At 40.7% G+C, this 21,697-nt stretch overlaps 1 protein-coding gene across 2 annotated transcripts; it reads left to right on the top strand.

The window, feature by feature from the left end:
- Nucleotides 1-8,261: 8,261 nt before the first annotated feature.
- On the top strand, nt 8,262-21,487 carry LOC125486172 (Meckel syndrome type 1 protein-like). Of its 2 annotated transcripts, none has more exons than XM_048612686.1 (4): nt 8,262-8,803; nt 9,890-10,017; nt 16,176-16,281; nt 20,452-21,487. In XM_048612686.1, exons 1-4 carry the CDS (start codon nt 8,730-8,732, stop codon nt 20,612-20,614), a joined length of 471 nt encoding a protein of 156 aa, XP_048468643.1. In that variant the 5' UTR covers nt 8,262-8,729; the 3' UTR covers nt 20,615-21,487. The 2 variants fall into 2 exon arrangements, with proteins under 2 accessions (XP_048468643.1, XP_048468644.1); XM_048612687.1 differs by having other exon boundaries at nt 16,217-16,281; nt 20,452-21,188.
- Nucleotides 21,488-21,697: the final 210 nt, after the last annotated feature.

Genomic DNA, 21,697 nt, shown 5'->3' with positions numbered 1-21,697 from the left:
CGTAATTGTATCTGCTTCCACCGCCACCCCTGGCAGTACATTCCAGACTCCTACCACTCTCTGTGTAAAACAGCTTGCCCCTCACGTCTCTTTTGAACTTACCCCCTCTGACCTTAAATGCACGTCCCCTAGTTTTAGACATTCCAACTCTGGGGGGAAAAGATTCTGAGCGTCAACCCTATCTATGCATCTCATAATTTTCATAGACGTCTCCTGTCAGTCTCCGCCACTCAAGAGAAAACAACCCAAGTTTTTCTAGCCTTTCTTTATAGCTGATATCCTCTAATGCAGGCAGTTTCCTGGTAAACCTCTTCTGTACCCTCTCCAAAGTCTCCATATCCTTCCTGTAATCTGGCAACCAGAATTGAACACCATACTCGTAAGTGTGGCCTAACAGTTGTCTTATAAAGCTGCAGCATGACATCTTGACTCTTGTACTCAATTCCCCGTCCAATAAAGGCAAGCATGCCATATGCGAACCTAACCACCCTATCTACTTGCGTGGCTACTTTCAGGATGCTATGGACTTAAATCCCAAGACTTCTGTACATCAATCCTGTTAAGAGTCCTGCCATTAACTCTATACTTTTCCTTAACATTTGATCTCCCAAAGTGCAGCGCTCACTCTTACCCGATTTAAACTCCATCTGCCATTTCTCCACCCATTTCTCCACCCATTTCTGCAATTGATCTATATGCTGCTGTATCCTTTGACAACCTTCTACATTATTCACAACTTCACCAATCTTTGTATTGTCTGCAAACTTACTAGCCCACCCATCTACATTTTCAACTAAGTCATTTATATATAATCACAAACAGCAGAGGTCCCAGTACGGATCCCTGTGGAACACCACTAGGCACGGACCTCCAGCCAGAAAAGCACCCTTCTACCACTACCCTCTGTCTTCTATGGGCAAGCTAATTCTGAATCCACGCGGCCAAGTCCCAGTGGACTCCATGTATCTTAATCTTCTGGATGAGCCTTCCATGAGGGACCATGTCGAAAACCTTACTAAAATCCATGTAAACAACATCCACTGCTGTACCCTCATCGAGCACCTTCATCACTCCTTGAAAAATTCAATCAAGTTAGTAAGACATGAACAAAAACAGAAGTTGCTGGAAAAGCTCAGCAGGTCTGGCAGCATCTGTGAAGAAAAAATGTCAGTTAACGTTTCGGATCTGGTGACCCTTCCTCAGAAAGCTGTAAGACATGACCTGCCCTGCACAAAGCCATGCTGACTGTCCCAAATTGGGCCATACTTTTCAAATGTGTGTAAGTCCTATCCCTAAGAATTCTCTCCAGTAGTTTTCCAATCACCGATGTGAGCCTCACTGGTCTGTAGTTTCCTGGATTATCCCTATTTCCCTTCTTGAACAGAGGAACAACATTAGCTACTCGCCAGTTCTACGGGGACCTCTCCACTGGCTAGAGAGGATACAAAGATCTTGGTCAAGGCACCAGCAATCTTCTCTCTTGCCTCTCTCAACAACCTGGGGTAGATACCATTGGGCCCTGGGGACTTATCCACCTTAATGCTTTTCAAGAGATCCAACACTACTATTATCTTGATTTCAAAATGCCTAGGCATATTAGCATGCTCCACACAAATCTCACTATCCACCATATCCTTCTCCTTGGTGAATACCGATGCAAAGTGCTGTATTTCACTTCACATTTGAATAGTCCATTGCCACTGACTCCACAGGCTCGCACGAGAAGAGTAACCACGTTATCTATAACGGGGAGGGTACAGATATCCATGGAACAGTATCCTACCAAGGTGTTGGCATGATGACAGGAGGAAGGAAGAAAATTCCACCTAATTACCAAACCATTCACATTTTATTACTTTGTTTACTGAATCAAACAGCCAGCTGTCTTCTGCAGCTGATTTTACTGAAACCAGACTTTTTCTTATCCGGAGATGATCGTAAATTAAACATCAGCCATGTGGAATGTGGATGATAATACTAACCAATCAACCAGTTTAAGAATAAATACATATGAAGGTTCTTAAGCCTATTGATACCTGTGTAATACATAAGAACATAAGAAGTAGGAGCAGGAGTAGGCCATCTGGCCCCTCGAGCCTACCCTGCCATTTAATAAGATTATGGCTGATCTTTTTGAGACTCAGCTCCACTTACCCGCCCACTCACCATAACCCTTAATTCCTTTACTGTTCAAAAATTTATCTAGCCTTGCCTTAAAAACATTCAGCGAGGTAACTTCAACTGCTTCACTGGGCAGGGAATTCCACAGATTCACAACCCTTTGGGTGAAGAAGTTCCTCCTGACCTCAGTCCTACATCTGCTTCCCTTTATTTTGAGACGATGCCCTCTAGTCCTAGTTTCACCTGCTAGTGGAAACAACCTCCCTGCCTCTACCTTATCTATTCCCTTCATAATCTTATATGTTTCTATAAGATCTCCCGTCATTCTTCTGAATTCCAATGAGTATAATCCCAGTCTACTCCGTCTCTCCTCATAATCCGACCCTCTCAGCTCTGGAATCAACCGAATGAGTCTCCTCTGCACCGCCTCCAGTGCTAGTATATCTCTTCTCAAGTAAGGAGACCCAACACTGCACACAGTACTCCAGGTGTGGCCTCACCAGGACTCTTATACAGCTGCAGCATAGCCTCCCTGTTTTTAAACTCCATCCCTCGAGCAATGACAGGCAAAATTCCATTTGCCTTTTTAATTACCTGCTGCACCAGCAATCCTACTTTTAGTGATTCATGCGCAAGGACACCCAAGTCCCTCTGCACAGCAGCGTGCTGCAATTTTGTACCATTTAAAACATAGTCCATTTTCCAGTTATTCCTACCAAAATGGATGACCTCACACTTATCAACATTGTACTCCATCTGCCAGACCTTTGCCCACTCACTTAGACTGTCTATATCCCTTTGCAGACTTTCAGTGTCTTCTGCACACTTTGCTCTACCACTCACCTTAGTGTCATCTGTAAATTTTGACACACCACACTTAGTCCCCAACTACAAATCATCTATGTAAATTGTAAACAATTGCGGTCCCAACACTGATCCCTGAGGCACACCACTAGCCACTGACCACCAACCAGAAAAACACCCATTTACCCCTATCTTTGCTTTCTACTGGTCAACCAATCCTCTATCCATGCCAATACATTACCTGTAATACCGTGTAACTTTACCGTGAATACACAGGCTAGTAGGTTACAATATTTCAATAGTTATTGAAAAATCACTGTCTATCTTATTATTAGCTGGAATATTGCCAACAGATGAATACATCATGAAAACCCATGGGGATTGCATGAAGAATTATCATCTCAGTGTGGCTCCAGGGGTTTGGGATTTGTGTGGACCATCTCTGACCCTGCAAAAGCCAATCAACGTCCAGGAAGGGAAATAAATTTCAAAAATGAAACCTTGGGTATTTATTTTCCTAACTTTATTTTAAACCTATTGTCTAGTTTCTCAATGTTTTTGTGTACAATTTTTTTATTGCCTTTTTGGCACAAGAATACGGGAAATTCATCTATTAATGACACAGCAAAAAAGACAGTTCATAGTAACATATAATATTTTTCTTCTTATCCATACTATGCTTGGACAGTGCTCTTTTTAATAGAAGTTTCTACCCAGATATAGTGCTTCTGCCAAAGTATCTCCTTTTCTGTCTTGCATTTTCAACCCAAACCCATTCAGGCCCTGCCCCATGATCTACACTGTGACTACATTGCCTAGTTGTGAGTGCTCGTGTTTTTTTGAGTTAGATACAGTGTTTAATTTCTGATCCTTACTTGTCTCATTCTATTTTAACCCTTAATGTAACCCTTCCCTCTTTCATGGATCAACTCAAAGGTAAAGCTACTCACTGTCTCAATTTAGTTAACTCTCTCACATATCACATATGAAAAGCAGGTTATAGTAAGTTGGCAACCTATTTTAGACCTGCTTGATCTACCTTTTTTATTGAAGTTGAAACAAAAGAAAGTTAGGTAACATGTGAAATAGCTTATTCATCATTGCCTGTTTCCATCCAGTAATTCAAGTTGTAAGTACCCCAAATTTCAGTTACATATTGTATAGCGTTGTTTTGGCTGATTCAGTATTTTGTCCTTGTGTATTAGATCTGTGTTCCATTTCACTACTTCTTAATCCTAACATTAGAATTTTTAGCAAATGCCCCAGTGAATAGTTTGTATGTTTTAGCTTCATTTTTTTTAGGATCTTGAAAATGTTAAAGACGGTTACATGTATTTTATATGAAAAAGGAAAGTATATTTACAGTGTGGCCTCTTACCGTAGCTCATCCACAGACCCCATCCCACCAATTCCCCAGCCCAGTGGAAATTATGTACCTAGCTTCTTGCTATTTATATAGTGGATCTTTTAACCACTGGGTTCTCTTTCAGAGTTTCTGAAGAGCAGAGATTTCCTAATTACAATATGGAGACACCTATCTTGTTGATACAGATTTTGCTTTTCATGGAAGTGAAGCCAGGACAATGTGAAAACTATTAAAAGATTGTAATTTCTGAAGAAAAATGCATAAGAGTTATATTTTTGAATACAAAGAGCTAAATAGATTAATCAATTTGTACATTGAATATTTTTCTTTGCTATTCCACTTAGCTTGCTCTATTTGAAGATAACTGTCATTTTTGTTACTGTTTGTTTTTAGTCCAGGACATGTGGAAAGTTTGTTTTGTATGTATGGCATTTGTGCAATGGAATGGAAACCAGCCAGAATGTTCTGGGGCATTCAAACAGGCTCACATTTTTTTTCAAAATAGGGTTTGAGTTGTAGTAAATTAATTTTCCTATGATATGATGGGCAATTCATTTTTGGTGTTGTACTGGAACATATGTCGTTAAGTTAAATACTGATAGTTCTGATTTGTTTGGAAAAGTAGTTGAGTTACAATCTCAGACAACACAAATGTTGATGAGGGATTCTAAATGTTGTCTGTATAAAAAGCCTTCATTAGCATTAGATCAGAGAGGCAATAGGCATTGCTTAAAGAAAGTCCATGCACTCAGTGTATGATACATCTATTTGCATTGCAGCCAATATTAATAATTAATTTGTGAATCACTAGAACTCTGTTTTAAATGATTCAAAAATGTAATTAAATTCCTTTCATAATTTAAGAAAAACTTTGAACTTTATTGCAAGTGCTATTTCTGGCTTTTTCTGCCTCAAATAAATTTGTCCAGGCATGAAGAAAGAATGTTAAAAATTTTTCATGCTTTTGCAGTATGCTGTTCCAAAGAAATGATTTGAAGGGTATATGTAAATTGTCAGGTGGGGTATGGTGCTTAGACTGCACTCTATTTTTAGTGGCAGACTTTAGAGACACCACTTATAGAGCATTCAATTTTACAAAATGACCAATTTGATTCTATTGGACATCCCAAATTCTAAACAATAGTTTTTCAGTTAGATGTTTGGTTTAAGTGTTTTCATGTTTATATTTTCTTTTAAAATTTTCAAAAGGTAAGCACCAGCCTTGGCAATTGGTATAAGCACATGTGTATATTTTTAAAGTATTTGTGTATTATGGCCATTTGCATACTCCACTGTTTAGGATAAAGCACTTACTGAAAGTTATTTTCTGATATTTACTGAGGCACCATAAAATGGGTGCTCCTATTGCCTTCGCTGTGTTATTGACTTCAAAATCTGTCTCCTGTTCATGAATATGGAGACAGAAACAAATCACTGGCGTGCCTCAGTGATAGAAATTTGCTAAAGATGCAAACCATAATGTTAAAAAATACTTTTTTTACCTCGGAAGTTAAGTGTTGCCTTTCATATTGTAAAACCTAAATGACTATTTAGATTGCTTTTTCAAATGCTTGTGAAAATAAAGTGTTGCAATACATTAAAAAGTGCATTATTATACTTTGACTTCTTATATTCTAGGTGATTATAATACATCTGGTAAATTCAAACTTGTGATTTGTAATGTGATATGCCACCCCACATAGACACAATAGGCAAGGTTAATGCAGTTTGGTGCAATATACCTGAGATTTCAAAAGACCAAAGTGGACTCCTAACTAAATTGAGGTTACGGGCTGAAGAAACAGACTGACAAGCTAGTGTTCCACAGAATGCTGTTTGGAACTATTATTATTTATTATTTATATAAATGTTTACCACCAAATTGGATGTTTTGTTTATACTGATAAAATATTTAAAAAATGGTAACGTGCAGATTGGGCAGGTAAATGGCAAATGATGGGTGTAAGGTGCTATGGTTTGGTAGGAAAAATAAGGAAGTTATCTTGCAAAATAAAAGTTAATGTGGTACAAATTCACAAATCATGAAAATTAACAGTGCTGGTTAACAAAGCTCTAAAAATGCAAATAAAACATTCGGGTTCATAGCTTATATTTTTGTATTTAATAAACTTAATAGTGTTAGATTTGTATTGAAACTTAGACCACATATTGGAATACTGGGCAAATATCTGGTTTCCATTATTGCAAAAGGAGTGTAAAGTAACTTTAGGAGATGCAATTCTTTGTAGGTTTTTTTTTGCATCAGAACTGAGAGGATACAACTATCATGGAAGACTAAACAAGCTTTTCTCTAGATTCAGAGGTGATTGGATTGAGGCCTAAGATTTTAAAGGAGCTTAATAGGGTGGAGAAGATATTTTCACTTGTGGAATAATCCAAAACACAGGGCCATAAATACAACATAACCGTTCATAAATGTAGTGTAAAACAACAGCAACCTGAAAACACCAAACTGCAAATCTACTAAGCTTGTGACCTCTTATGAACTCCTGTATAGTAGTGAGAACGGGACTACTTATGGTAGGCAGGGTAAAAAGCTGAAGAACTGCTGTCCCAAATGTATCCTCAGCATCTCTTGGCAAGACAAAATCGCCGACTCTGAGGTCCTGGTTTGTGATAGTATACATACATTACCAAAAATCTGTAGTGACTTGGTAATGTTGTTGGATGGATGATGACTTATGTGGTAAACTGGACATTGAGTCTAATCTCAATAAATGTGGAGCTAGAAAAGCACAGCAGGTCAGACAGCATCTGAGGAGCAAGGAAGTCAATGTTTCAGGCCAAAACCCTTCCAGCATCTGCAGTCTTTACTGTCTCCAAGTCTCTGGGTCTAATCTGCTGGATGTCCATACCTCTGCCACAACACACTTACAAATGAGCTGTGAAAACAGCAAACATTGATGTAGGCAATTAGGAGACAGCCACTGAGACCTCTGGAGGATGATTATTCAGAGGGACAGCAGAAGAGGCGAGAAGAAATAGGAAAACCAGCTGGCCTAGGAGTGGGCCCAAGGAAAACCAAGTTTTTAAGGGCAGAGACTACAGTTTAAAGTTTTCGAGAAGATTTGTAGCTTGGGTTGTGGATGAGGTTGTAGACCTGCTTGCCGAGCTGGTGGGCTGGTTGCAAATGTTTCATCACCCTGCTAGATAACATTGTCAGTGCGCCTCTGGTGAAGTGTTGGTTTTCTGTCTGGCTTGTTATTTTGTGCCTCAGTTTGTTGGGGTGTTTGGTACCACTTCCAGTTGTGTTTTTCAGTGGTTTGTACACAGGGTCTGATTCAATGTGTTTGTTGATGGAGTTCGGTTAGAATACCAGGCCTCCAGGAATTCCCTGGTGTGTCGCTGTTTGGCTTGTGCAATTATGGATGAGACTGCTGTGCTGGAGTAAGACTTCTGCATCACAGTAAGTGATGTTTAACAGAGTTGACCACCAAAGTGTAAGCTACTGTCTTGTGAGTTGGGAGGCTGACAAACTAATAAATCAGTAAGGAATTTTGGGGAAAATTCTTTAATTAATGTAAAAACAACATTCAGGACATACGCAGCAGGTTTGGCAGCATCTGTGGAGAAAGAAATAAAGCTAATAGAGTCCAATGACTCATTTTAAGCAATCGTGTGGAGTTCAACTGCAATCAGTCATGATCTTAGTAAATGACAGAGCAGGGTCAAGAGTGCAGGTGACCTACTCCTCCAATTATGTATGTTCACATATGGGAGACAGGTTAACTGATGAGTTGAGATGAAGTAAGGTGGGAGGATGCATTTGATCAAAATAAAGTCTGAAAATGATTGAAGCACAAGTGTGATTCTATACAAGCAATGATTGCTACTAAATAGCACCCAACATCCATGGATATGGTTGAATTTGCCCTGGGTACTGCTGGAACACTGGACTGACTGAAGAGAAAATATTCTCCTTTAGTTTGTTAAATTTCCTTTTCTGTAATTTGAACGCTTATTGCTGGTGCCCTTGTGGAAGGGCATCTTATTTGATTGGGCCAAACCCAAAGAGAGTGAACAATTCTGGGGAGACAGACTGTGCAAGTTACTGCAGTTTGAGATGGTGGTCGACAAGGAGGAGGGTCTGCAGAGGTAACAAGGTGTAGAGCTGGCTGAACACAGCAGGCCAAGCAGCATCATAGGAGCAGGAAGGCTGACGTTTCGGGTCTGGACCCTTCATCAGAAAATCATTTGCAGAGGGACAGTGATGGAAATGTCAGCTTGAATTATCGGGGCTTACAGCGTTTGTACAGTTGATAACCGAGAGACGTGAGAGCCGCCACCGCTGCTGCCTGAGCCGGGCTGGGACACACACGGCTCCGTCACAGCCGCAGCTGGAGCTGAGGCGGGGATCTGCTCCGACACGAGCTGCAGGAGGCCTGAGGCCTGCTCCGTTACCAAGGAAACCGCGGCTATGGCGGAGTGCGGCAGTGAGAGGGTGGAGGCGGTTTACCGGACCCTAGACCCGGTGAAAAATCTCCGAATCCGGTACGGGCGGGTCGGGCTGGAGATTAACCAGGGTTTTTATTATTTCCCCCTTGGAGTGGAAGGGAATGAGAATAGCACATCCTGGGGGCAGGAGTAGGAGTGAGACAAACACAGGGTCAGGGAGAATAATTGAATATTTTGTTGTAAATGACGTTAATGTCTGAGAACCGTATAGAGTGAGGTGGTAGGTCATATTAACGTGGGTTGGAGCATTCAGCTGTGGCATTTATAGGATAAAAGAATAGAAAATGTTTTGCAGTTTCAGTATGGGGAGGCGACGTCCTAAAAAGAGGAAGGGTCACTGGACCCGAAACGTTAACTCTGATTTTGTTTTCTTCACAGATGCTGCCAGACCTGCTGAGCTTTTCCAGCAACTTCTGTTTTTGGTCCTAAAAGTGGTAGTATCACTAGACTGTTAATCCAGAAACACAGATGGTGTCCTTTAAACCCGGGTTCCAAACTTGCCAGATGGTGGAATAAATAAAAATCTGGAATTAAGAGTCTAACCATGACAATACAACCATTGTTGATTTTTGGTAAAACTTATCTGCTTCACTAAAGTCCTCTACTAAAGTCTTCACTAAAGTCCTGGTACTCCTAAACTGCTGTCCTTCGCTGGTCTGCCGTACAAACCCAGTGCAATGTGGTTGACACTTAACTGCTCTCTGGGCAATCAGGGATGCACAGCAAATGCTGGCCTAGCCAGCTACATAGACATCCTGTGAATGAACGAAAAAGAAGATTTTCAGGACAGAAGAACATGGGAGTGGTTCAGGGTTGAAAGTAACTGAGGGTGATTTTTTGGACAAGAAGCTGGCAAGGTAGATTTATTTTTTAAAAAAAAAAAAACTAGATGCTGAGATGGAAAGTTGGATTCATGAAGTACAGCTAATAGTCTCTCTCTCAAACTCACTGTTGCCCTTTAGCTGAAAATGCGCTTATGCCAGAGTCTCCCTGCCAAGCTTCCTAGCAGGTGTAGAGCTATTCATCCTATTAATGGGTTAACTGTCCATCAGACAATTTGAAAAATTTAAATATTAAGTTGGCTGAAGCAAGAAGTTAAATGTGTTCAATTTTGTTTTGAAGTGTATGGCTTCAGCGGGTAACCCCGACAGCACTCTTCACTGAACATGCTCTGCAGCCAGCAATTCAACATGGACAAAGTCTCATTGAAATGTCTACATTTGACACCCAGTCTTCAAGGAGAATAACCGGTAAACTCCACATTTATCACATGTAGTCATTTCTCATCCCGCCCCCTTGACCTGTCCGTCCTCCCTGGACTGACCTATCCCCTCCCTAACTCCCCACCTACACTCACCTTTACTGGCTCCAACCCACCTCTTTGACCTGTCTGTCTCCTCTCCACCTATCTTCTCCTTTATCCATCTTCTATCCGCCTCCCCCTCTCTCCCTATTTATTTCAGAATCCCCTTCCGCTCCCCCATTTCTGAAGAAGGGTCTAGGCCCGAAACGTCGGCTTTCCTGCTCCTCTGATGCTGCTGGGCCTGCTGTGTTCATCCAGCTCTACAACTTATTATCTCAGATTCTCCAGCATCTGCAGTTCCTACTATCTCAGTCATTTTGCTTTCCTTGTTATTTGAATTACCAGCTTATTCCAAAGTGTGTTTAACAAGGGGTAACAGAGTTATAGGCCACTGCAACTCAACAGTTTGGTTGAGAATGCAGAGATATGCTTTGCTGTAGGACACTTGAGAGAGAGAGACAGAGATTGTATTCAGTCAGGAAGGACTAGCTAACTCTTTTCTTGGAATTTCTATGTTACTCTCCTCATGCTAATGTCTTTGCACATCTCCAGATTTGGGTATAGTTTGACCAGCTCTGTAGTTGATTGCTCAAAGATTGCTACAAGTGTTCTTTTTCTCTAAGGCAAAGTGCCTTAGGGAGCATTCTAGGTCCAACCACCTTCAGGTGAATCATCAATGACTTTTTCTCCATCATAAGGTCAAAAGTAGGAATGTCCACTGATTGCAGAATTGTGCATGGAACTGAACAATGTGCAGATTCTTACAACTGAGGTTATTACTGGGTGAGTAGATCCAAGGCTGAACTCTGGCTTGGTAATCATGTTTGTTTTGGTTTTAACAAGGAGTTGGTTTCTCTCTGAATCGCAAGCATGCAGATGTTGTTTTAACAATAAAACAAATTTATTACACAAAATAAATTATGATAAAATAGAATAAACAACCTATTTACTTACAACACAAACTCAGTGTTTTATATATACAGTAAAAGTATAATCCTGTTAATCCCAAAATAGTTCTGTACTAATTCAAAAAAAAAACAAATCTCTTACCCACAGCAAATAGCAACCCTTCTACAGTACTCACATCAGCATTCCTTTGCTGACACCTCAGTAGGTTTATGCTAACTGTGACTTTGGCTCATAGACCAGAACCTCTAATAACTTACTCCTGAAGTTACGATACATCTGAATTTAAACAAATTCATCTTCATGTTTTCTTTAGGATTTTATCTCAATACTTTCAGTTTGGGACTATCATTAATTTCTTACTCTAGTCTAGTTCACCGTATTCTCCCCTTCTCAATTCCATCACTCTTCAAACACTTGCTCAATTGCTTCTTGAATCTTATGCTAATTCCCTTCTCAAATCTTATGCTAATTCCCTTCTCTTAACCTGTTCTAAGATATTTCCTCATTCTATTCTTATTATCACTGGAATATTGCCTAAGCTTAACTTGTTTTCCACTCTGAAGTATTCTCAATTTTATCTTGACATATACTGATGCATTTCAGCATTCTCTCCTTACCCATGGTGAGGTATTCTCCATTTTTCCTTATTTATGCAGAGATAGGTAAAGTAACAATTGCCATAGTCCCAGAGGACCATAGGGCTGCTTTCTCATTTAGAGAAAGACAAATCATGCTGGTTTAATTTGATAGACACTATGTCTCAGGTAAGAGACGATGTTAAGAAGGTGGGATCTTCATGATGACCACAGCCAGTACAAAAATTGAACTGGCCTTCAGTAGAATATTGTGATTTTTCTGTTGGATGTGGGAGATTCCAGAGAGTTTCCATGTTACTGATTATTATGACTACAGGAAGTGTGTTTGGTTGCGAATCCTTTCAGATTACATGCATCGGTTGGAGGGGAAGTTAGAGGCAATGAGGAATTTACAGGAGCTAGGGGTTGTAATGGATGGCTGTTGCAGGGAGGGAGATAAATTGATGATACAGTCGGATAGATGGGTGACCTGTAGAAAAGGTAGGAGAGGGAGGCAGGTAGTGCAGGAGTCTCTTGTGGCTATCCCCATCTCAAACAAATATGCTAGTTTGGAAAATGTAGGGGGTGATTGACTCTCAGGAGAATGTAGAACTGACAGCCAGGTTTCTGGTGCTGAGTGTGGCTCTAATGTGCCGAAGGGTAGGCCAGGATCCAAGCAAACGATTATTAAAGGCGTCTCTCTAGTCAGCGGCGTAGACGGATGTTTCTGTGGCCAACATCAGAATGATGTGTTGCTTACCTGGAACCAGGATCAAGGATATCTCAGGGAGGATGCAGAATATTCTCAAAGATGAGAGGGACCAGCAGGAGGTTTTTGTCCACATTGGAACTAACGACATAGGAAGAGAAAAAGTTGAAATTCTGAGGAGAGAATATAGGAAGTTAGGCAGGAAGTTAAAAGGTAGGTCCTCACGGGAAGCAATATCTGGATTACTCCCAGTGCCATGAGCTAGTGAAGGTAGGAATAGGAGGATAGAGCAGATCAATGTGGAACTGGTGCAGAGGAGAAGGATTCACATTTTCGGATCATTGGAATGTTTTCTGGGAAAGAAGTGATCTGTAGACGAAGGACAGATTGCACCTGAATTGGAAGGGGACTGATATACTGGTGCGGAAATTTGCTAGAGCTGCTCAACAGGATTTAAACCGTTAGGTGGGTGGGTGGGTGAGTTGGGGCTTGGGTTCGGGAGACCCAGTGAGTTAGTGAGGAAAGAGATCAGTCTGAGACTGGTACAATTGGGAAAAGTGGTAAGTCAAACAATCAGGGTAGGCAGGAACAAAGCAGAGAACGAGGTCGGACTGATAAATTAAACTATTTATTTCAATGCAAGAGGCCGAACAAGTAAGGAGGATAGACTCAGGGCATGGTTGGGAACATGGGACTGGGATATCATAGCAATTACAGAGATGGACAGGACTGGCAGCTTAATATTCCAGGGTAAAGGTGCTACAGGAAGGACAGAAAGGGGTTCGAGAGAGGAGGGGGAATGGTGTTTTTGGTTAGGGATAACATTTCAGTGTACTTCGGGAGGATATTCCTGGGAATACGTCCAGGGAAGTTATTTGGGTGGAACTGAGAAATAAGAAAGGGATGATCACCTCATTGGGATTATATTATAGACCTCGCTGATTGTCAACAGGAAATTGAGAAACAAATTTGTAAGGAGGTCTCAGTTAACTGTAAGAGTAATAGGGTTGGTTATATGGGGGATTTTAACTTCCCATATGTAGACTGAGACTGCCGTAGTGTCAAGGGCTTGGATGGAGAGGAATTTGTTAAGTGTGTACAAGAACATTTTCTGATTCAGTATGTGGATGTACCTACTAGAGAAGGTGCCAAACTTGACCTACTCTTGGGAACTAAGGTGGGGCAGGTGACTGAGGTGTCAGTGGAGGAGTACTTTGTGGCCAGTGACCATAATTCTATTAGTTTTAAAATAGTGATGGTAAAGGATAGACCGTATTGAAAAGTTAAAGTTCTAAATTGGAGGAAGGCCAATTTTTATGGCATTAGTTAAGAATTTTCAAAAGTTGATTGGGGGCGAATGTTTGCAGGTAAAGGGATGGTTAGAAAATGAGAAGCCTTTAAAAATGAGATAGCAAGAGTCCAGAGACAATATGTTCCTGTTAGCGTGAAGGGCAAGGGTGGTAGGTGTAGGGAATGCTGAATGACTAGACAAATTGACGTATTGGTTAAAAATAAGAAGGAAGTATATGTCAGGTATAGACAGCAGAGATTGAGTAAATCCCTCGAAGATTATGAAGGCACTAGGAGTATACTTAAGAGGGAAATCAGGAGAGAAAAAAGAGGACATGAAATAGCTTTGGCAAATAGGATGAAGGAGAATCCAAAGGGATTCTACAAATACATTAAGGAGAAAATGGTAACTAGGAAGAGAATAGGACCCCTTAAAGATCAGCAAGACCACCTATGTTTGGAACTGCAAGAGATGGCGGAGATACTAAACAAGTATTTTGCATCACAGTGTTTACTGTGGAGAAGGATATGGAAGGTAGAGAATGTGAGGGGGTAAAAAAGCAACATTTTGAAAAATGCCCATATTACAGAGGAGGAGGTGCTGGACGTCTTAAAACGCACGAAGGTGGATAAATCCCTGTGACCTGATCAGGTGTACCCTAGAACTCGCTGGGCCCCTTGCTGAGATATTTGTATCATCGATAGCCGCAGGTGAGGTGGTGGAAGACTGGAGGTTGGCTAACGCTGTATCACTGTTTAAGAAAGGTGGTAAGGAAAAGCCAGGGAACTATTGACCGGTGAGCTTGGCAACGATGGTGGGCAAGTTGTTGGAGGGAATCCAGAGGGTCAGGATTTACATGTATTTGGAAAGGTAAGGACTGATTAGGTATAGTCAACATGTCTTTGATCATAGATCATAGAATTCCTATAGTGTGGAAACAGGCCCTTCGGCCCAATAAGTCCACACCAACCCTCAGAGCATACCAACCAGACCCATCCACCTATAACACACCTGATCTACACATCCCTGAACACTATGGGCAATTTAACATGGCCAATCCACCTAACCTGCACATCTTTGGACTGTGGGAGGAAACCGGAGCACCCGGAGAAAACTCCACACAGTCGCCCAAGGGTGGAATCGAACCCAGGTCCCTGGCGCTGTGAGACAGCAGTGCTCGCCACTGTGCCGCCCTACCACCAATTTGTGCATGGGAAATCGTGCCTCACTAACTTGATTGAGTTTTTTGAAAAAGTAGCAAAGTGGATTGATGAGGGCAATGCAATGGACGTGATCTTTATGGACTTCAATAAGGCATTCGACAACGTTCCTCATGGCAGACTGGTTAGGAAGATTAGATCACCCAGAATACAGGGAGAACTAGCTATTTGGATACACAGTTGGCTCAAAGGTAGAAGACAGAGAGTGGATGTGGAGGGTTGCTTTTCAGATTGGTGGCCTATGACCAGCGATGTGTGACAAGGGTCGGTGCTGGGCCCATTGCTTTTTGTCATTTATATAAATGATTTGGATGTGAACATGGGAGGTATGGTAAGTAAGTTTGCAGATGACATCAAAATTGGAGGTGTAATGGACAGCGAAGTAGGTTACCTCCGAGTACAATGAGATCTTGATCAGATGGGCCAATGGGCCAAGGAATGGCAGATGGAGTTTAATTTAGATAAATGTGAGATGCATTTGGAAAAAGCAAATCAGGGCAGCACTTATACACTTAATGGTAAGTTCTTGGGGAGTGTTGCTGAACAAAAAGACCTTGGTGTGCAGGTTAATAGTATCTTGAAAGTGGAGTTGCAGGTAGATAGGATAGTGAAGAAGGCATTTGGTATGCTGGCCTTTATTGGTCAGTGCATTGAGGATAGGAGTTGGGAGGTCATGTTGTGGCTGTACAGGACATTGGTCAGGTCACTTCTGGAATACTGCATGCAATTGTGATCTCCCTGCTACAGAAAGGATGTTATGAAACTTGAAAGGGTTCAGAAAAGATTTACAAGGATATTGCCAGTGTTGGAGGGTTTGAACTAAAGGGAGAGGCTGAATAATCTCAGGCTATTTTCTCTGAAGCATCGGAGGCTGAGGGGTGACCTTATCAAGGTTTATAAAATCATGAGGGGTATGGATAGGGTAAATAGACAAGGTCTTTTCCCTGGGGTGGGGAAATCCAAAATTAGAGGGCATAGGTTTAATTTGAAAGGGCCAACTTTTTCACACATAGGGTGTTGCTATTATGAAATGAGCTGCCAGAGGACGTGGAGGAGGCTGGTACAATTAGAAGATTTAAAAGACATCTGGATGGGTATATGAATAGGAAGGGTATTGAGGGATATGGGCCAAATGCTGGAAAATGGGACTAGATTAATTTAGTATATCTGGTTGGCATGGGTGTTTTGGACTGAAGAGTCTGTTTCTATGCTTGCTATCTCTATGACCCTATAACCCACATTATTGCTGCCATAAATCAGCCATACAACTGACTGGGCTAACTGATTCTCCCCAGTCCACATACAGAGAGAAACCTCTGTTGTTTCCTTACCTGTACTGAGATGTTCTCTGACTCTATCCTTAACTATGTCAATGTAATCCCTAATTTTGTCCCTTTTCAGACTGCAACTGTATTTGTCGTTTTTTTCCTTCATTTTTTAAGATGGGTATCGGACGCATGACCAAGAGGAGGTTGTGGTGGGTTGGCAGGAAAAGCTATTCAGCCAGGTAAGTCATTTGTCACTTTACTGCAAAATCAATCACTATTGTTCTGATTTAAAAGTTTTCTGTGAGGAGGAAGGGTATTATGTGAGACAGATACTTCAATTTATATCTTGGCTTTACAATATATTTTTATAACAAGAAACCGTAAGTTGTAGATTAGAAGTAGCCCTGTGCTAACATCGGGTCCACAAAATTAAACAATCTCATTTAACCAAATTGAAATCATAAAGCTGTCATTAGTTTAAGACTAAATTGGTAATTTCAGGATTGTGGGACACACTAATGACGGTGTGGTTCAGAGCAGACTGAGCAGCCTCAGACTATTCTATAGGTGGTCTGTAACCTTATCTCTGAAGTCATTGGGAAGTAAAGATGAAGTTTTTTACCTCGTGCTAAAAATTTGTTAGGTACCGCTACTGCTCCACTGACCAAATGGGAAGCAAGCCGTTCTACTTGCACAAATTTGAATATTGAGCCAGGCAGCAACACCGAGCAGTCGCTCAGTGCAGGAAATGCTGAACACTGAGGGGTTGGAGAGGGAGGGCAGATCATAGAATCATTGGAGTAATTGTACCACAGAAGGAGGCCATTAAGCCTATTGTGTCTGTGCTGGTTTTCTACTGTGTCCACACTCCTCATGATTTTGAACATCTTTATCTTGGCCATTTCTTCTCTAATGTGATTAATGTCAATTTCAATTTTTCTATGTAATTGAAGTTTCTCATCCCTAGAACCATTTTTCTGAGTCTTATTGCTTCATCTCCAATTTCTTCAAATCCTTCCTAAAGTGTGATACCCAGAACTCGATGGAAATACTGCAGTTCAGGCAAAACCTATATTTTGTACAGGTGTACCATAAATTGTTTGCTTTTTTACTCTATGCATCTGTTGATAAAACCTAAGTGGCCATATGTATTACTAAGTGCTCCCACCCAGACACGTCTGCCTTTACGCCTTTCTCAGCAAAGCTTTTGACAAGGTCCCACATAGGTGACTTATAAAGAAGGCAAATGCACAAGGGATGCAGGATAATTTGATGAAGTGGATTCAACATTTGCTCAGTTGTAAGAGATAGAGGGTGATGACTGAAGGCTGCTTTAGTGACTGTAGCCAGTGTCTAGTGGCGTACCACAGGAATCTCTGCTGGGTCCCCTATTATTTATTATTTATCATTTATATAAATGAAATAGATGACTGTGTGGGGGCTAGATTAGTAAATTTGCAGATGACACAAAGTTTGGTTGGGTGTTTAACAGTGAGGTTGGGGGCTCTTTAGGCTCCAAGAAGATGTAAACAGGATGGTCAAATGGGCAGAAATGTGTCGGGTGAAATGATACACTTTGGAAGGAGTAATTTGACATGGAAGTATTCGATGTACAGCATGACAATAAGAAGCTCTGTGGAACAAAGTGACCTTAGAGCCTTTGTCCATAGATCTCTGAATGTGAAAGGGTATATTTGAGTGGTGAAAAAGGCACATGGGACACTTGCCTTTATCAATCAAGGTATACATTACAAAAATGTGGAAGTTACGTTGGAGTTGTATTTAACTTTAGTGTGCAGGTACTGTGTGCAGTTCTGGTCACCACATTACAGGAAGGCTGAGATTGCGTTGAAGCGGATGCTGCCCGAGGTGGAAAACTGAAGTTACGAGGAAAGAGTGGATAGGCTTGATTTGTTTTTGTTGGATCAGAGAAAACTGAGGGCAAAATGATTGAGGTGTACAAGATTATGAGGGGTATGGTGCTTGGAATGGGATTAGATTGAAGGTCAGGTGTTTCTCATGTGTCATTGAAGACTCAATGGGCCACAGGGTCTCTTCTGCACAGTATGATTCTAAGCTTCACTTTTAGATTTGTATTATTTACTTTATATTGTTTCCCCTTTTTGGCCTACCCAAGTGAAAAGCCAAACTTCAAAAAGATGCTGGAGCGTAGCGACTCTCTGCGAGCTGTCCCCAACAGATTATCCCCTCACATCTTTTATTATTATTCATCTCTCTTTAAATGTCAATTTTATCTTTCTCTGCACCTTCTCTGTAGTTATAACACTGTATTCTGCATTCTGTTCTATTACCCTGACATACTTATGTAAAGTATGATTTGTCTGGATAGCACACAAAACAGTACTTTTCACTGTGTATCTTGATATATATGACAATAATAGATCAAATCAAATCCAACTTCTCTGCATTAAATTTCATCTGCTTTTTATCCCCAAATTCCAACACATTCTACACTATCCTTGTATTTTTTTTGTCATACTTCTAAGTTTTGTATCTATAAATTTGTAATTTGTGTCCTGTACAAGGAGATCCAAGTCAGTAGCATTAGTCAGGAGGCCAAGGGTTGTAACACTGATTCCTGCGGAATCACACTTTTAACGTACCTATGTTCTGAGAAGGCAAAGATTTAACGCGATTCAGCCAATCTCATCCATGGTTGTACAGTCCATGAACTCCAGTTTGCTCACATCTGTTGTGAGGCATATTATCAAATGTCTTTTGGAAGTCCTTGTACACCACATTAACAACATTACCGTCATCAACCTGTTACCTCATCAAAAATCATGAGCTTTCCTTACTGAACTCATATTTGTCTGTTAGTTTTATCCTGAATTGCCATTTTCTAAAAGTTTTCTCACCACTAAGGTTAAACTGACTGATATTTAGGATTGCATGTGCAGCAGGTAATTAAAAAGGCAAATGGAATTTTGCCTGTCATTGCTAGAGGCTTGGAGTTTAAAAACAGGGAGGCTATGCAGCAGCCGTATAGAGTCCTGGTGAGGCCATACCTGGAGTACTGTGTGCAGTTTTGGCCTCCTTACTTGAGAAGGGATATACTAGCGCTGGAGGGGGTGCAGAGGAGATTCACTCGGTTGATTCCAGAGTTGAGAGGGTTGGATTATGAGGAGAGATGGAGTACACTGGGATTATACTCATTGGAATTCAGAAGAATGAGGGGAGATCTTATAGAAACATATAAGATTATGAAGGGAATAGATAAGGTGGAGGCAGGGAGATTGTTTCCGCTAGCAGGTGAAACTAGGACTAGAGGGCATCGTCTCAAAATAAAGGGAAGCAGATGTAGGACTGAGGTCAGGAGGAACTTGTTCACCCAAAGGGTTGTGAATCTATGGAATTCCCTGCCCAGTGAAGCAGTTGAAGTTACCTCGCTGAATGTTTTTAAGGCAAGGCTAGATAAATTTTTGAACAGTAAAGGAATTAAGGGTTATGGTGAGTGGGTGTTTAAGTGAAGCTGAGTCTCAAAAAGATCGGCCATGATCTTATTGAATGGCGGGGCAGGCTTGAGGGGCCAGATAGCCTACTCCTGCTCCTAGTTCTTATGTTCTTATTTAGTTGTTGGTCATATATTTATACACCCTTTTATGAATAAAGGTATATGTAACTTTGGCAATTCTCTAATCTCTTGGTATGACTCCTGAGTCTTAGGAATATTGAAAAATTGTGGCCAGTGTGTCCAAAGTATCCAATCTCACTTCCTTTTGTATCCTTGGATGCACCGCATTTGGTTCTGATGTCTTATCAACTTTTAAGTAGACAGGCTATCCAATCCTCCCCCATATCAATTTTAAATTGTTCATGAGTCTGAACCACATGTTTCATCATGATCTGCATCTTCGTCCTTCACAAATTCAGGTGCAAAGTGTTTATTTCATACCTCAGCTATGCCCCTGTCTCTGTGTCAATCCCCTATTTGGTCTCTAATCAGTTCCACTTCTCTTCTCACCACCATTTTTCTATTTGTATGCCTGCAGAGAGCTTAGAGTTTGATGATTTGAAAAGAACGTATTTTTTTCCTCTATTCAAACATGCGGTGAGGGCATTGCTGGGTAGGTCAGCATTTATTGTCCATCCCAGGGGGCAACTGAGTTCACATATTGGCCAGAGCAGGTAATGATGGCACTTTCCTTCCCTAAAGGGCATTAGTGAACCAGGTGGGTTTTTATGACAATCAACAATGGTTTTGTGGTCATCATTAGACCTATAATTCCAGACTTTTATTGGATTCACATTCCACCATCTATCCTAGAGGGATTCAGACCCAGGTCCCCAGAAAGTTACCTGGATCTCTGGATCAGCATTTCAGCAACAATACCACTAGGCTGTCACCTCCCTTAAGAGTATTACAGAATATCTTCTTTTATTTCTAGTTTGAAATTGATCTGTTCAAGAACGAACATGCCTGTCAGAGTCCTTTGGACTTTCAGTACCGCAATGAAATCCTGTCTCTGGAGGAAATGGAAGAGAGGAAGAACTTCAGAATCTTTACCTATACTGACTTCGATCGGTATACCAACTTGGAAGAGGTACTGAAATTCAGTAATTTCTAATTTTTTTACTACAAATGATCGACAATTCGTCAGACCAGGATCAATTTGAATTGCTTAAAGCAGACAAATCCTGATCTTTCAGTTAATGAAAGCTCTGTGCTTTTCTGGAACTTCAAAACCAGATAATATTGTGTGTACGGTACTCATCGTAAACATCTGATAGTGTCTGTTCCTCAGGTACTGAAAATTGAATAAAAGAAAGTGAAAAAGTTTGAGGAGGGGAATTGGAAGTGCAACCTGATATCCTGCTTGTGACATACAATTGTTTAACTGAAGAATAAACGCTGTTGTGCTTTCCTGTAATTGGAAAATGTCTCTAGAATAAGCAAAACAATGTACTGTGGTTGATTAACTTAGTGGTAGACATGATCTTGAGTATTGAGCCACACCACCTGGTCAGAAAGAGAATTGAATATGGATGAAGATGAACCTCAGGAGTAAACAAAAAAACTATAATTTAGTGAGTTATATTTTGCATCAAGCTTCCATTATAGTGTCTGCCTCAGCTGACTCCAACTTTTTTTGGGGTCTTCTCCCAAATACTTTGCTTCTTTGTGCCAAAGACTACTTTGTAATCAAGACCTTGTTCCTTACGAATGGGAATATTATTTTTATGCATTTAATGGTGATTTGTTATTGGAAAATTTCTGACAATTACTGTTGGTATAAATAGTAAGCTACAGAATTATTAGCAAGCTTGCTGATGTTAGAATAGCAGAAGGATGTCACCAGATGTTGTAATTTGAGATGCATTACGTGATCCTACATTTTGCAAGCATTGTGCAGTTGCAGTATTGTTACACCTTTCTATTTTGATGTCATGGAAAATGAATATTAAATTTAAGAGAAAAATTTAAAAGGCGTCTTTGTACTGTTAAATGTTGCTGATAGAACTCTTAATATTGGATCAATATTTCTGGAATGGTGCAGATCCCCTGCGTTATACGAGTAGAAAATCTTTGTTGCAGCATATTGCTGGGGCTGTGAGAGTTGCGCATCAATTTATCTAAAAGTTTTGAGAGTGGTCATTACAGTTTTGTGCACAATAACATAGTGGTTATGTTGC

Source organism: Rhincodon typus, chromosome 26 (assembly GCF_021869965.1).
Source record: "Rhincodon typus isolate 14 chromosome 26, sRhiTyp1.1, whole genome shotgun sequence".
NCBI classification, from domain to species: domain Eukaryota; kingdom Metazoa; phylum Chordata; class Chondrichthyes; order Orectolobiformes; family Rhincodontidae; genus Rhincodon; species Rhincodon typus.
This window is presented reverse-complemented; position numbering and strand designations above follow the sequence as displayed.

Coding starts and splice junctions, on each gene's coding strand:
- LOC125486172 (XM_048612686.1), top strand. CDS start 8,730: ATGGCGGAGTGCGGCAGTGAGAGGGTGGAGGCGGTTTACCGGACCCTA. Junction 8,804..9,889: donor GTGAAAAATCTCCGAATCCG/GTACGGGCGGGT, acceptor TTTGTTTTGAAG/TGTATGGCTTCAGCGGGTAA. Junction 16,282..20,451: donor AGGAAAAGCTATTCAGCCAG/GTAAGTCATTTG, acceptor TTTTATTTCTAG/TTTGAAATTGATCTGTTCAA.